The 16923-nt window shown below is 49.2% G+C and overlaps 1 protein-coding gene across 2 annotated transcripts in view; it reads left to right on the forward strand.

Moving 5' to 3' along the window:
* The first annotated feature begins 15212 nt into the window (after positions 1-15212).
* The window catches only part of Adra1a (adrenoceptor alpha 1A), a 67473-nt gene continuing 65762 nt past the window's right edge, over positions 15213-16923 (forward strand). For both annotated transcript variants that reach the window (XM_048330822.1, XM_048330821.1), the window contains exon 1: positions 15213-16777. In XM_048330822.1, coding sequence (XP_048186779.1) covers positions 15868-16777 — 910 coding nt within the window. In that variant the 5' untranslated portion in view covers positions 15213-15867. The remainder of the gene's footprint in view (positions 16778-16923) is intronic.

Here is a 16923-nt window from a genome sequence, read left to right on the forward strand (position 1 = left end):
TCCGTTGCTTTGTTCCAGAGGCTGATCTAGGTTGGGGGAAGCCCTCGCGAGGTAGATGCTTCTTTTAACTGTATAAGTAGACGGGGAAATAAGCAAAACAAACAAAGTCTGGCCTGCCCGACGGTGCCAGGGGCTAGGAGGGAAAACCACAGGGCAAGGGGTGGCAGGGCCAGGGCCAGGGGCAGTGACTCCCCAAAGTTCGGGTGTGTGTAGAAGCCCTCACTGATAACGCCTTAACTCATTAAGAAATATGGTTTTCGGGCTGGGGATATAGCCTAGTGGCAAGAGTGCCTGCCTCGGATACACAAGGCCCTAGGTTCGATTCCCCAGCACCACATATACAGAAAACGGCCAGAAGCGGCGCTGTGGCTCAAGTGGTGGAGTGCTAGCCTTGAGCGGGAAGAAGCCAGGGACAGTGCTCAGGCCCGGAGTCCAAGGCCCAGGACTGGCCAAAAAAAAAAAAATATATGGTTTTCATATGTGAATAGGATTAGCATCTTTATGAAAAGATCCCCCCCGCCCCCACTTAGCCCCCTTCTCTGCCACACGGTACACAGCCAGAAAGCAATGTCTACAAGCCATGAAAAAGGTGACCATCTTCACCAGGCCTGAGAACTTGCAGGCTCCAGAACTCGGAAAGATGCAGACGCATTGCTGAGGCCAGGAGTGGCCCGGGGTCACTGCGTGGCAGCTGCTCTGACCCCCACCCCCACCCCCACTGCCCGGCCTCTTGATAAAGCAGGAGCAGCATGACGTGTGTGTGTGTGTGTGTGTGTGTGTGTGTGTGTGTGTGTGTGTGAATGAGAGAGAACCCCAAGAGGTCACTAAGGAATAAAACTGGAAAAGGAGCTGCAAATAACGCGCCTTTCCTGTGGCGAGCCATCTTTCGTGGCCTCACATTCTCAGACACTGTGTTCACAGATGACTAGCTCGGCTAATTCAGTGGCTTAGTCTTGACTTTCATACCAGGGATCAGGGCCACATCCCTGTGAACGTTTCGGGAGAGATTTAAACGCTGCTGTCTTGTTGTCTCGTTCTTGGGGCTGAACATGAAGGCGGAGGCAGGGACATCTAGGCAGAAGCCAGGCTGGTTTTCTCCCTCTCAGTCTATCTGCCTCCCTGGGTAATTCGCACAGCCGAACGCAACGAGGCATGCATTTCACTTGCGATGCCGAAGGCCCAGGCTTATTAATCCAATTATTTTATTAAATGAATTGCAGAAAATTTCCCTTAGCTGGTGCACTAATATTACCTTTGTATTCTTGAAACTTCACAAAGAAAATGGGTGGCTCTGTTTTCATTTTGTAAGAGTCCCTGCCAGTCGAAACATTGATATTTAAAGCCCAGATTTCAGGAAGGGGGGAGGGGGAGGGGGAGGAGAAGTGATTGCCTTAGAACTCAAACCATCCGGTGTTTGCAAAATTGCAATGACGGGCAGAGGGCTGCTGAGGAGCTGGAAAACCGGAGGCTCCAGCAAGTTCTCTGCTGTCTACGAAGGGAGACAGCGGAGACCCAAAGAAGCAGGATACGGAATCGCTTCTGCCAGTTCCTACTGAAATGCCTTGGAAGACTGGGAGCAACAGCAAAGTTCAATATCTAGAAAATACCATGCGTATTCATTCTTATATGGGAAGGGAACGAACTGGCAAAGGGTGGTGCAGCGCTGCCACTCCACCAGCAGGTGTGGAAGGTTCCCCTGAGCTGCAGGCACACAAAAGGGCAGCCTCGGGGACCCACCTGGCGAGGGACCCCATGGAGGTGCCAGCAGCCACAGTCCAGTGGCCAGCATCTACCTTGAAATGGGCCAGGGCTGAGGCCCTGGAGCTCCGCAGTGGGGGAAGCCGTGGGAGAGAAGACTGCCTTCACTCCTGATTAGGCTAAAAGGTTCAAAAAGAGACCAGGGCCATCCATACTTAAATACAGTGTACAGACCATCTCCGCCAAACCCTAACGGGACACACCAACGCTGAGCACCAGCACGCCTAGACCTCCGTCCCTCAAGAGCAAACAAGCCATTGACAGCACTGTGAGAGCAAGAAGAACAAATGTCATACTCTTTCTTTCTATCTCTCTTTCTGTTGTTGTCCCTTCCTCTCTCCCTCCCTCCCTCCCTCCCTCCCTTCCTGCCTGCCTGCCTTCTTTCTTTCCCTCTTCTGTTGCTTTTGTTTGAAGGCAATGTCTCTCTAAGTAGCTCAAGCGATCCTTAAACCTGAGGTCCTCATGCTTCTTCCTCCCACGTGCTGGGATGACAGCATGAGCCACCACATCTGTTAAGAGAAGAGGGCAATGTCTCCCCTGTCAGAGTCACTTTGATCAGTAAATGCTAGAGATTCTATGTGGAAACTTCAGCAAGTATTCCAGCAAGAGGACATCCACATTTCCAGTGGCTTCGATGGAACAAGGGGGTTCCTTGCTCATTTTAAGGCCCATCCGGGTTAGCAGAGAGGGCTGTGCCCCAGGCGACCCTCACTCAGCTGAGAACAGCCCAGCTGCTAAAGCAAAGCGGGGAACTCACACCTTGAAGTCTCTCTGATCCGTCTCATGGCTATCTCTCACTTCAAAGAACAGAGAAGCGCAATCAAACCGCATATATGAAAGGAAAGAAATCAGAAATATAGGTAAGAGGTACAAGTATCACAAGTGTTGTTTACCATGCATGACTCCTAGACATCCCACAAATAAACCTATTTAACAACTCATCGTATTTTCATATGGGCACATCAAACATGCATAATAAAAACAAGGAAAATATGTGACCATTTTAATAGTAATGACTTTAGGTGGTAAGATCATTACTTGATCCTTTTTTGCTACTGTGTTTTCTTTATGATGCATCTATATTGCTTTTAAGGAAGGTAAGTAAACAAAAACAATATTGACTACTGTACGCATTGCTATTTTCAGAAAGTTGTTTAACATAAATTGAATTCAATACCACTTTCCTCTCTTTGTTAACCACAACTCTGGATGCTCAACCCTTTAAAAAAGAAAGTAAAAGATAACACATATTCATCCCAGAGACAAAAGATGCATGCCTTCCCTTATATGTGGAAGTCAGATTTAGTTAATAGACCTATAAGTCAATATGTTAGAGGGTTTACAAGTATATATAAATGTATTAGCTGAAATATGATAGATTCAAGGGAGAACTCAAATAGTATAATTCCTTAGAAAGGCAAAGCCAACGCTTAGCAAAGTAGAACACCAGGAAGGGATGGAGAGAGTGCCAAGGGGAGAGAATGAAGTCAAGAATCCAATGTATAGCCTACAAAATTAAGACGTACAAGGAAAAGAGTGGGGAGGGGAGGGATGGGTGAGAATGTTGAAAGGGATGACATTGATCAAGATACATTGTATTCAGAAACTACTTTGTGAAATGGCAACTCCATTGTACAACTACTTGAGATAACTTTTTTAGAAGATACTAAAGAAAAAACAAAATAAGTATAACACATTCTCAGAAGACCAAACACTAAAGCAGCCTATGCAGCTAGCATTAAAGATCCCAGTGTTCAAATGGTAGCAAAGCCAGGAGCTCCACATAGATCTGCAAATGGCGCCGTCAGCGACACTGTAATGAAAATCCTAGAGAATGGCTAGCCTTCTTCCAAATTGTTTGATTAAAGTCTAGATAAGTTGTTTTCAAAATGTCACCTTACTTGGGTTCAATAACATTTTTTAAAAAACCCATTATAATCTTTGGCTAAAATATCCTCAAGTAGTGTACTAAAAATTATAGCTTTTGTAATGGAAAAAAAAAAGGTAGCTGGCTGTTTTTAAGAATTCCCCTAGGGCCAACGAAAGTCTAAGCTTATATTTAATAAAACAGAAACTTCTTTAAATGGTATTGCAGATTTAATGTCCTCCATTAAATTTCTCCCTATTCAGCAAGGAAAACATTTCCTTCCTGTCTCCATGTGTGGTTATCAACTATGACCCTACACCCCAGTCTGCTCGCAGGACAAATTGTGACCCCATAGTCTGGTGACAGGAGCTTGTTGCTTTGAGTCACAGTTGTCTGAGCCAAAGATGTCAGTTTTGTTCTGTTTTGTTTCTTATTGAGAACAGTGTTGTTGAGAAAAGGACTTGGAGTTAAATGGTGCTTATAAACCAATCCAGTGATGCCTAATATTGAACCACTCTGAAGGAAATAGATGCAGGCTAAAAGCTTATTTATCATCACAGCGCTATGCTCTTCGATAAGTTAGTGTCACAACTAAACACTGGTTTAGTGAGGAGACTGGTTGTTTTTTTATTAAAAGATATTTGGAAACATACAATCAAATGAGAGGCCTGACCCTTAGTTTGTCCAAACAAACCACGAAGAAAATATTAGGACACAATTAGGGAAATTTGACAGTGAGAGCAAACATCAAGACAGTCATAATCTTAAAAAAATGAGATAAAAAGCAGGTAAAGCAAATGTAAAAATAATATTGTTCATGATGGAGTGTTGAGGAGGAGCATGTGCAATACTATTATGGAATTAAAATATTTGGTCTCTTTTTGTTCTGTGCTACCTCACAGGAGTGGCACCTGTCTTGCCTCAGCCAGGCCCCATTCCAGTCCAGAACCGGACCCCAGAACACACCACCCCTCCCCCCTCGGCAACTCTAGGTCCAGAGGGCACTGTGAGGAGACCCAGCAAAAGAACCCAGACAGACAGGGAAATGAAATCAGAGTGGGAGAAGACAGTGTCCAGCACGCATGCTTCTCAACAAGGCCGAAGTCCGCCTTGTATTTTCTCTATTTCTCTTCTATAGTTATGTTTTTTCTATTAGTAATTTATTCTAGCCATGTTATAAATTACTCTTAATTTTCTATCCTTTTGTACTCTCTGGCTTATTTCTACCACCTAATCTTTACTTCCTATGCTAATATTTTTTTTCCAAGCCCTAATCTCTTTCACCCATTACATGATTGGTGATCTGGATGGGGTTGCCAAAACTTACTACTTTGTGTAAATACTTGGTTTTGAATTGCCGAGTATGTCACTGCTGAGTTCCATTCCCAGGCCGGTGCTGAGACATAGAACACCAATGCTACGCTACCCAGTCTGTCAGACATGGAGAATAACTCAACTAAGAGAACGACTTGACTTCAGATGAGCAAATCTCAATGCAGAAAATACGAAATACAAAAGGCACCATGACAACACACAATAAAGTCAACAACCACACAACAACATGTCTGAACGATAGCAAAGTACTCAAAACCTCCAATATTGAACTCGATGATGATGATGATGATGATGATGATGATGATGATGATGATGATGATATACAGCACACACCAGTGGCTGACATCTGAAATCCTTGCTACTCAGGAGGCTGCATTAGGAGCATCTGGGTTTTGAGACCATCCCAAGCAGCAAGTCTGAAAGCCTCTGACTCCAACTAACTGGCAAAAAAAATCTGGACTTGAGGCATGGCTCAAGTAAGGTGCCGGCCATGAGAGAAAAAGCCAAGTAAGAGTGCAATGCCTTGAGTTCAAGCTCCAATACCACACACACACACACACACACACACACACACACACACACACAAAGAAATGATGATAATGATGATGAGAATAATCAACAAAATAAGAAAAGTCATGTGGAAACACCTGAATAAATCCATAGAAAATACAAATAAATTCCTAAATAAACTCCCACAGGATATACATAAATAATAAATTAAATAAGGAAAACAGTACAAGGCTGAGCAAGAGAAGTCAGTAGAGATACAGAAATCCTGATTTTTTTTTAAAAAGCAAGTGAAACTTCTGGAAATAAAAAAAAACTTTTATAAGTAAAATACAACTCTTTAAAGGAGACTGGATCAAATGGAAGACAGAAGATCGGTACTGGGAGATGAAACAGGAAATGAAATAGATGAACTAGAAAAATCTGATGAGGATAAGGAAAAGAATGAAGGATGAACAGTAAAAACTCTGTTGTCCTTGCCTGCCTTGTGGATTGACAGGAGCCTCCATAGAACCATCCGTGCAACCAGTTCCTCTTCAGATGCCATTCCCATGAGCAGTTCAGAAACGAGAAGACTCCTCTTCCTCCTTCCACTGTGGACCAACAGCGGTCTGAGTTTCACCCAGCAAGAAGGGAAGGTCGGTTTCCAGAAGCTGAGTTACATTTGCATTTCTCTAATAAATAATACCCTACTTTTTAATACACATCTTTGAAATGTGTTAACAATGACGGGGGAGGGAGGATTTACATGGATTAAATAAGTGTTGTTTCCTCAGCAGGGATTTAGATGAGTGACCAAATTGCAAAGATGCCTAAAGTTGTAAAACTGAAATTAGTTACAGGGGTAACTACAGGGTAGTTACATGGATGAAGAGAATTTACAGCTGTAAATTCAATTCTCATGTTTCATTTTCGATTTAACATATTTAAATCTAAGTCAATCTTCCTCCCTTCCTTTCTTTTGCATTTTCAGTATAAGCTTGGAAAGATTTTTTTATTCCATTTATTTATATGTTATATATATATATATTTAAGGTATAGAATAGCATGTGTTGACACACATTCATGCAGTGAAACGATCACTACAATTAATCAAATTAGCCTATTTATCACTTTACATTGTTACCTCTTTTGGAGTATGGTTACGGCAGATTTCTGGTATGCAGTGTCAGAGATCTGTCCTTAGAAATATGTATCCTTTGACTTCTATCTCACCACTATAGTGTTATAGAGGGACTAACTGAGGGCACAAGAGTTGAAAGATTATACAAAATACTGTACTGAAAAACAGTAAGAATAAGTAATCATAAAACATTACTTTGGTAATGACTGTTCTACCACAAAATTGTCACCTTGTCTTTTGGGGGAAAAACCCACGAGTTTCCTAGTTTTAGTTTCTGCTGGGGGGAGGGGAGGGGACTTCTGCTATGTTCTGGTTACATTTAATGCCTATTTCCCGGCCAGGGCCAGCCCACAGGAAACCAGGTAACAGTCCAAGCCAGCCCACGTCTGTGGGGCGGTGCACGGGGTAAAGGCCTGCTCTGAACTCTGTGCATGGTCTAAGCTTGCACGGGCCTAAAAGGAGAATGACTATTTCCATCTGAACTTGGCCTGGCATCAACACTGCCTTCATCTCTGGATACCACTGCTCCCGCTGCCAATTTCTCATAACTCATCTGGAAGCCTGGGACAGCTCCGATGCCCTAATAGCCAAAGTCACCCCAGAGCGTGAGACAGTAATCCTAGGGGCACTGGCACCGCAGTCAGGAACGAGGGCCAGTCTGGGTTCCTCCTGGAATCTGGGTACAAGGGGAAGTAAACCGCAAGGGACAGATGTGTGGTTGGTGGAGAAGATTGTGTTCTCCAGCATAAAGTTAAAAAACGTGTGAAATCTGAAAGTAGGTGGGCAAAAGTGGCGTGTGAAAAAGATGAAGGTCACATTTGCATCTGATTCAGAACAAAGAGGGACAACTACACACACGCACGCACACACACGGGCTGTAATGTGGCCATTTGTGCCCAGGTGCCAGTGCCCCTGGATAGTTCCCTCTGCCAAGCCCACCCTCGTTCCCCGATGTACCTGTTTGGATGGCTGTGTGTGTGTACCACTAAGCTCCTTGTGAATCTTCTAGCAGACACAGCCAAGAGATCTGTTGGCTAGTGGGGTGTGTGCGTGTGTGTGTGTGTGTGTGTGTGTGTGTGTGTGTGTGTATGAGTTGCCCTTACCCAGTGGTAAAGTTCAACACCTACTGCAACACTGAGAGGCCAAAGTGGACTTCAGTGTTGACACCACTTGACGTCTTCCTGGGAAACATTTTCACACATGGAAGGGTAGAGGCCTGCCTGGTGAGAGCCAGGAAGTGTGGGATTCACTATCCCCCCACTGACCTGTCTTCAATAAAGACTTCTAAATCTCATCTTCTAAACAAAAACCTCCAGATCTCCTTTTAATAAGCTAAAAGGGCGGTAGATATTGTCAAGATTTATCCATACTCAATGCCACAAAAATAGAACCCATATCATTGCATTCAGTTTCTTTAATGCTTACATTCGCCCTCACATCTTTAAGTATCTCTGAAGTCTTTCAGCATCTTGTCCATCGTCGTATTTACAGAATTTGGGACCGTGTTTTTCAAGTCGATTTTCAACAACAGTCTGGAGAAAAGCTGTCCTCAGCCTTCCTTGTCCTGTGTTCAACCTTGAAGTGATAGAAACAACACGATCAGGAAAAGATGTCAAACAGGAAGACATCGATTTGACGTGTGCATCCTGGTGCACAAGCGCAGTGAGTGAGACCCTGGGAATGGGAAACACGGGCTTGTTTTGTGCTCATGGTTAGAAAGTGCCCTGCGTACTCCTCTGGCATGGGGCTCCTCCTCCTGGCACCACTTTGTGGAACATCACTGGAGAAGCCTAAAATAGAGGGGGCACTGCCACTGCCTTGTGCACACCAGAGCAAAGATGCCTGGCTCCAAAGGCATGCTCAGCCTCAGAACACAAGTCCAGAGAAAGCCAGGCCTGGAATGAGCCGCTCACTTCCCTACCGGTGCAGAATGATGCAGGGTCAGTCCCCGGAAACCCTGGGAACCTATTCCAAGAGGTCCGCACTTGCAGTGGTGCACTGGAAACTGCTGTCACCCTGCACACCATCACCTGCAAAGCACAGCAACACAGGAGCCCGCCCTGTGCGTGGGACCCACGCCACAAACCAGAACTAGTCAGTAAGGGACTCAACTGTAGTTAGCTTCGACTTCTCCAGTCACCTGCAGCTGAGTTGCATATTCATTTGGTTTGGTTTTGATAAACACTAAATATGGTTTTTAAACATTTTAGTTGGAGAGCTCTACCAAGAAAAAAAATTAGACCAAGGGACCACATTTGGCCGATAGGCAATTTACAAATTCTTGAAAAATATTGGGCTGGCTGGTAGACAACATTTCTATTTTTGCTTTATGAAACTTCTAACTCAACAAGGAGTTCACTTTATTTTGGACATCTTCTTGGTGAGTTAATTAGTTAATTAGTAGGTTCAGAAAACACAGGTTTGGGGCTTGAAATTGTTGTGATTTGGCTCCACTTATTTCCTATCTTTAGTCTTTGGTTATCTTCTTTTTAAAATGTAGAGTATATTATTTTACAGAGTTGTTCAAAGAATCCAATGAGTTTATATTGTGAAAGTGCTTTAAAAACTACTTTAAAGTTTACTACTGTGACTGTCACTGAACTCTAAGGAGACATACTTACTCTAGTGCCTTGTGGGTGAGTTTGTATGTATACTGTTCCAATGATACAGTGTGGGAAAATCTCAAGGAAATATATGTTTGAATAGTAAATTATTAGAGAGCTTCAAACTTTCCTTAAAAGTTATTTTTTGTGTGTGTGGGAAAATTACTTGTAAGGAAAGGATCTGTGGGTCTTCTAACTTTCCACATTTAAAAAATTAAAACCACGTAAGAAAAGAAAAAAATTGTAAAAAAAAAAAAAAAAAGATTTCTAGAGGTCTCTTTCTTTAAAATGACCTTCTGAGATTAAAAGGAGTAAGGACTTACTTCTTTGGAAAAAGTTTTTATTTTCTTGAAAATTAATGCAGTAACAATTTGGGAAAGAGAAAAAGATGGTTGTGATACCTTGCTTCCCTATCTGGTACATTTAAGAATAACACAACTATTAAATGTCACCAAATTTTGTCAGCAGCCAAAAATGAGTTTAAAGCCTTCCTATGAAACTCTAAAAGTACTTCACAGAAAAATAAAAAATTTCAGTACACTGTAGTGTTAGTAACAAAGTGAGCATATACTGTATGCATTTCAAGCTGTCTCTAATTCTTTGGTCTTTCCCTTTTGATTTTCAGCCTTCAACATGAGATTATAGCTTTATATTTTAAAACCTGGAATATTTTCTTTTACTCCCTAGATCCTTGTATCTGTTCTCTAGATTCTTCTGTTCAGAAAGAATGAAGATCTCCAAACATCTTGTGATTGTCCCCAAAACTTCCCCCTGGGTTCCTTCTCAGACAATAAACTAATCCATTCTTACAAGTAGTTGTCTGATGAGCCTCTTCTCGCTAGACTGTAGACCCCAGAAGAGCAAGGACTAAGCTTCTGTGTCTGTATCATAGAACCTGGACCCAGTGTAATCCAGCCCTTTAATCACCTCTGGATACCCCACATTCTTTGTGGAACTCCATCTTTCTGTGTTTACTTCAACGGAAGCAAACCACCCAGGTCCCAGTCACAGATTCCCTCCTGGTTTTCTTCTGATTAATGGGAATCCCTAAGAACAGTCTGCTTTTCTCTCATCACATATCAGCTTTATTATTGAGTCATCATTGTTTCCAGTCTCTCTATCTGTGTGTGTGTCTATGTAGGTAGCTCTCTGTCTCTCTTTGTGTCTATCTGTCTGTATCTCTCTTTCTCTCTCTCTCTCTCTCTGAAAGTTTGAAATATGCTGACTTAGGTAAAAGTCACCAACTGAAGGAACTTGACTTTGGAGGTGAGATAACCAGAGCCCAGAGCCGCTGGCCTCATCAACCCCCAAGGTCTCGAGCCTTGGAGAGAAGGCTTCCACAGATGGGGAAGATGGAGTTCATAGCATGCACGTAGAATGGAATTGCTATGCAGAGGGGCGGGGGAGGGAGGAGGAGATTGCCACAATTGGTCATAAATTCACATGAGAATGAGGTCACAAAATATGTAACTGGGAAATTAAGACATATAACTGCAGATATGGTATGGTTACAGTGTTGCATGTAATGCAGTATATGTGTATATGCATTATAGTCTACTAATATTATATATGGCACATACATCATATGCACACACATACTAAATACATGTATATATGTCAGACACATGTTTTTCTATGTACATGATTACTCATGAGCTCAAAATAAGAACAAATGCAACAAATATTTAACAGTGGCTAAGGCTACAAAGGGTAAGATTACAGATGATTTTAATTTCGGTCATTATGGACTTTTAAGAATGTGCTAAATTGAGCACGTAATCAAATGCAGGTAGATGAACATTTTACTTAACATGTAACAGTTCATCAGGTGGATAAGGGAGACTGAATATTTCTCTAGTCCCTGCAGTTGCTTATTTAAGTCTTTTTCTTCCTTATTTAACAAAGGGATTAGAGGAATTTGATTAACATGGCTCAACTCCCATTTGTTATGCAAATGGGAGCGACTTTGCTGGATTTGCTACAGGTCAACTTCACTCCATATTCCTGTTCTAATATCCCTATCGTTCAAGAACAAGGTGATGTAATTCATAAGACTTGGGACAAATTATAGTTCCAAGATGTCAAGAATTCAAGCAAATGATACAAAAGAACCCATACTTCGCCAAGGCTTTCTTCCAGCCACATCTCAGCAGTGTCCACTTTCCCCAGTTCAATAAAGGATTAGAACACAGTGCTCATTCTGCGGGCTGTGATTTGATACTGCATCGATATCTCTCTAAGCAATGTTTTTCATTTTCCTCCCTCTGTAACTTGTTAAGCCGTAAGAGAATTAGTTGAAAAGCCAAGTCTTTTTGGTGGAGGCTAACTTTAAGCCCTCTGCTCTGTCACTTGGGATCCTAAGTCCCAGAGTACAGCCCTAATGCCATTTTCAATTGTTTTCTAAAAGAATGAGGCTGGGGATATGGCCTAGTGGCAAGAAAGCTTGCCTCCCATACATGAAGCCCTAGGTTCGATTCCCTAGCACCATGTATACAGAAAATGGCCAGAAGGGGCGCTGTGGCTCAAGTGGCAGAGTGCTAGCCTTGAGCAAAAAGAAGCCAGGGACAGTGCTCAGGCCCTGAGTCCAAGGCCCAGGACTGGCAAAAAAAAAAAAAAAAGAATGATTGGCAGACTTCCCCCCCCCCCCAGCAAAAAAAACCAACTCCAAATCTCTCACCTTTACTTTTCTCACTGACCACTAACAGAATCCAGCCAATGGAAGGCATCAGATAATATATTCATCATACATACCTTCTATGCAGAGAGAGAGAGAGAGAGAGAGAGAGAGAGAGAGAGAGAGAAACACAGGCAGCTCCCACCTCATGATGCAGCTGCTCCCGTTTTAGTCTCCCAAACCAAATCTCCCTTATCAAGTGTTATCACCTCCATGTGCCTTCTCAGAACTGCCCTCCCAACTAAGTTTCTCTGCCTCCATCATACATGAGATCTTCACCTTAGCACCCTTAGGTGGAGGCAAGAGGGCCCCTCCTGGGTTTCAGTCTCTAGAGAGCCCAACTGGCTCCTTTCTCAAGTCAGAGGGTTCATGGGACTGAAATGATATGCTTAGTAGAAACCTGCACCCTCACTTCTAGACTCTAGTTTGCTCACGGAACCCTCTGCCCCCAAAGAGGCACACGGTCCCTTTCAGGGGTTCTGAACTTTGACTTGGGCTCCCATGCTCTCTGGATCGACAGTCACATGGGTACAACCAAGGCACAGGAGCAAAAGGCAGCGGGAGCAATCACCGCATTGGCATGGCTTCTCCTCTTGAGGTACAGGGCTGGTGGGGCTGGGAAGAAGCAGCAGCCAGTGCCCAGGGCCCAGGGGCGACTCCCCCCCCCCCCCCCCCGTCACAGCTAGTCATTCCAGTTTCACGGTTGGGTCCAAGTGTAAAACTCAGCTCACCCAGGACATTCCCCAGGAGGGTTTACCAGCGTCTACATTCTCCCAGGAGTCAGGAGTGTGCTCCTAGTTAGAATAACACCCAAAGTGAGCAGAAAGAAGAAGGGCTCACGAGATCAGTCAGGAAAGCAGCAGTCTCCATTGTCAACGGCATTCTTGAGGGAGGTAATTTCAGTCAACCCCACTCACAGCTGGGGAGGACTGGGAGTCCTCTGGGAGACTCCATACAACCGGGCCCATGGATACACAGATGGTTGACAGTTAGTGCCTGAAAAGCCAGTTGTGGGAAATGTTTCCCCAAATTCAATGCTCCCAGGCAAAGGAGTCAACCTGAAGCTCCTTCCTGTGGTTTGCAGGTGGGTTGGAATGGGGTCTCATTTCTTGTGGCTGGAGGATGGGAGAGTCCCAAAGGCCTTTGTGAATTTGGACCTTGCAGAGCTGAGTGATTTTTCCCCCATTGGTTTTCTTGCAGATAACATGATTTCCCTTATCTACCAGAGAGCAGATCTTAATAAAAACGAATGTTTCATAGCTTGAAGCAAGAGTGACTGGGTCTAAGCCCCGTGCCTCCCTCTGCAGGATGAGCGTTGTGAAGGAGCCCTCGAGCGCGGCAAAGCGCGCGTGATGATAGGATGGGAACGTGGTGAGGTGATATGCCTTCACATCCTTCCCTCGCCTGGAAGGGCCGAATCACAGAAGCATCAGTGTCATCAGGCAGGTGAAGGCCAGAAGAGCCACGTTTCCTGCCCATTCATCCAGTTGGCTGCTCCCAGAGACTAAAATTCAGTTTGTGGTGAGTACATATATAGACGTTTAAATTAGTATTATTAAAGTCAGATCAAATGTGGTAGGTGACCAACCCCATCTGTACAGGTGGGGGGGAGAGACTTCGGGAAGGAGCCCCATGTTAGGCCTCTGAAGAGTTCCAATCCTTGGAGGACACACACCCCCCACCCTCCACAATTTGCATTTCCAAGTTCCTTGATCTAAAGTCTTCCAAACATCTCACCTGGGGGAAAATGCACTAATATAGATGGCACTAGGTCCAAGGGAGAGGATTTAAGCACCTACCACACCTCAGCGTTATCTTTCTGTTGCTAGGTTTAAGGGAACCTAATAAATACCTCAAGGAACTATGCTCTGTGTGAATCAAGAAGGATGGAAGAAGATGACTTGGGTTAGGAACTGAGGATCAAGATTCAAAGCCAGGCTGGGGCTGGGAACATCACACACACACACACACACACACACACACACACACACACACACACACACACACACACACACCATACCTTTTTAAAGAAAAATGACAATCTAAGCTAGAAGCAGGGCAGGCCTGGCTGCGCTTGTGCGCGTGGCCCCGGAGAAATACGGTACCCGCCGGGGATTACGGTCGGAGCGGGGCCCGGCCCGCGTGACGTCAGCGGGAGCCGCAAAGTTCGCTCCCCGCGTTGCTGCCCGGCGTGGACGCGCCGGCGATCGGGGGCGCGGCGCGGGCTTCGCGGGGCCCCGGGCTGCCTTGCCCGTTGGTTTCCACAGTGCTGGACTCATCCAGGCGAAGCGCAGCGAGCCGGGAGTGGGCGGCCTCCGGCGGTGGTGGACGGGCGAGTCGGTCACCCCCTTTCCGGGCGCCCCGCAGGTGAGTGCACCGGGGACCCGGGCGCCCCGCAGCCCCCCGCGGGCCGGGGGCGGAGAGGGGGCCCCGACTTCTCCGAGCGCCTTTCTCGGGGTATCGCACCCGCACCCACAGCCGGCGCCCGGCGCCCGGCTCCCCGCGTTCCGAGAAGTCACCCCCCGGCGGGGTAACAAGTGTCCGGCCCGCTTCGCCCGCCCCGCAGCTGCGGAGAGCCGGGCTCGCCGCCCGCGTGCGCGGCGCCCGTGGGGACCCGAGCCTGGGGCTCCCGCCCCGGGGCCTCGGCCCACGGCACGGCCTCCACGCCCCGCACCCCGTCCCGATTTCCAGTCGGGACAGCCGGGACCCCGCGCCCCGCGCCTCCGCCCACAACACCGCAGTGGCTGCGGCTCCGGAGGCGGCCCCGCCCCCTGCTCCCGCAGCCTCCCGGGGGTTCGAGCCCCGAGGCCCCAGGTTCGGAAGACCTCCCCCCCCCCACGCCTGGACTCGGGCCGCGGTCAGCCCCGACCCTCGGGGCTTTGTTGGGGACCCCCGGCCGGCTGGGCGGGTGGACAGACCCGCGCACCCGGAACCACAAGTGAGCGCGCGCGCGCGGCGGGCCCCGCGGGTCCCGGGTCCCGGGCAGCCTCGCCCGGCCGCCCCTGCGGGGGCTGCGCGCGCCACCGGTTCCCACCGCGAACCCCAGCCCCCCGGCTTCCCGCGCCCGCCGCGGCTCGGCTTGGGTGCTGCTGTTTGTGGGGCTTTCTTGCTGTTGTTGAACCTGATTTGATTTTATTTTGCTTTGGCTTCTGGACTTGGCCAGAGGCGGCCAGGCGAAGCGCGCTAGGGAAGGTCCCGGCCGGTGGCGCGGCGCGCGGTCCCCTCCCGCGCCCCGGGGTCGCCTCCCACGGGGGCCGAGCGGAGCCCCCCGCGCGCGGTGCCGGGCGCCGTCCCGCTGCGCTCGGCGCGCCGGGCTCATCCCAGCTCTTTGCGCTCTTTCCGCAGGACTGTGGCGAACGCAGCTCGGGCGCCGCGGGGTCGCAGCGCCCCTTTCACCCCGCAGCCCAGCCCTTGGCAGCCGGGGCTAGCGCGAGCCCACCGCGGGCCCGCGCCGCCGCCGGTCCCCGCGCCACCCGCACCTCCGGCCCGGGCCGTGCGCTTCGGCGGCGGCAGCGGCGGGCCCGCCCCTCCGTGCGCGGCGGGGACGGACCGGCTCCCGGATCCTGAATTCCAAACTGCACGGGATGCGCAGCCTCCCGTCCCCGAGGGCCGATCCGACGGTACCGGGGATCCGACTCCTCCCGTGACCCAGGACTGCGCTGGCCACGTTTCCCGGTGCCCCCGCCCAGCCTAGGGGCGGGAGGGCACCGGGGTCCCCGGGGCCCGTGAAGAGATCGGCGAGCCCAGCACGACCCTGGCCATGTCGCCCTCAGCCCCCTGCACTTCGCCCCGGTTCCTCGAGTGCCCCCTGGGCCGGCCCGGGCCGCTCCCCACCCGCCCGCTCTCTCCAGCCCCGGGCCCAGCCCAGCCCGCCGGCCTCAGCCCCGCGCAGACTTGGTGACTGCCCGCGCCTCGCTCCGCCCCCGTCCCCGCCCGACGGTGGCCCTCGGGAGCCGGGCGTCCCCGGGCCGCTCCCCCCCTCCCTCCCCCGGCCGGGACCATGGTGTTTCTCTCTGGAAATGCTTCGGAAGGCTCCAACTGCACGCACCCTCCCGCCCCGGTGAACGTTTCCAAGGCCGTTCTGCTGGGGGTGATCCTGGGGGGGCTGATCGTGTTCGGGGTGCTGGGGAACATCCTGGTGATCCTGTCGGTGGCCTGCCACCGCCACCTGCACTCCGTCACGCACTACTACATCGTCAACCTGGCGGTGGCCGACCTGCTGCTCACCTCCACCGTGCTGCCCTTCTCGGCCATCTTCGAGATTCTGGGCTACTGGGCTTTCGGCAGGGTCTTCTGCAACATCTGGGCGGCGGTGGACGTCCTGTGCTGCACGGCGTCCATCCTGGGCCTCTGCATCATCTCCATCGACCGCTACATCGGGGTGAGCTACCCGCTGCGCTACCCGGCCATCGTGACGCCCCGGCGGGGCGTGCGCGCGCTGCTGGGCGTCTGGGCGCTGTCCCTGGTCATCTCCGTCGGGCCCCTGTTCGGCTGGCGGCAGCCGGCCCCCGAGGACGAGACCATCTGCCAGATCAACGAGGAGCCGGGCTACGTGCTCTTCTCGGCGCTGGGCTCCTTCTACGTGCCGCTGGCCATCATCCTGGTCATGTACTGCCGCGTCTACGTGGTGGCCAAGCGGGAGGGCCGGGGCCTCAAGTGCGGCCTCAAGACCGAGAAGGCGGACTCGGAGCAGGTGACGCTGCGGATCCACCGCAGAAACGCGCCCAGCCCGGGCGCCGGCGGCGGCGGGAGCGGCGGGGGCGGCGGGGCCAGCAGCGCCAAGAACAAGACGCACTTCTCCGTGAGGCTCCTCAAGTTCTCCCGCGAGAAGAAAGCGGCCAAGACGCTGGGCATCGTGGTGGGCTGCTTCGTGCTCTGCTGGCTGCCCTTCTTCCTAGTGATGCCCATCGGTGAGTCTCCTCGGGGGGCCACCCCTTCCCCTTCCCCCCCCACCCCGGGCCCAGAGTTCACAGTCTGGGGCAGAACAGGGGGGAAGGGGGTGGTCTCCGTCCAAAAGACGGGGGGGGGGGGGGCACTTAGGAGAGTTCTCCCCCTG

The sequence above is a fragment of the Perognathus longimembris genome, chromosome 21 (genome assembly GCF_023159225.1).
Source record: "Perognathus longimembris pacificus isolate PPM17 chromosome 21, ASM2315922v1, whole genome shotgun sequence".
Classification (NCBI taxonomy): Eukaryota; Metazoa; Chordata; class Mammalia; order Rodentia; family Heteromyidae; genus Perognathus; species Perognathus longimembris.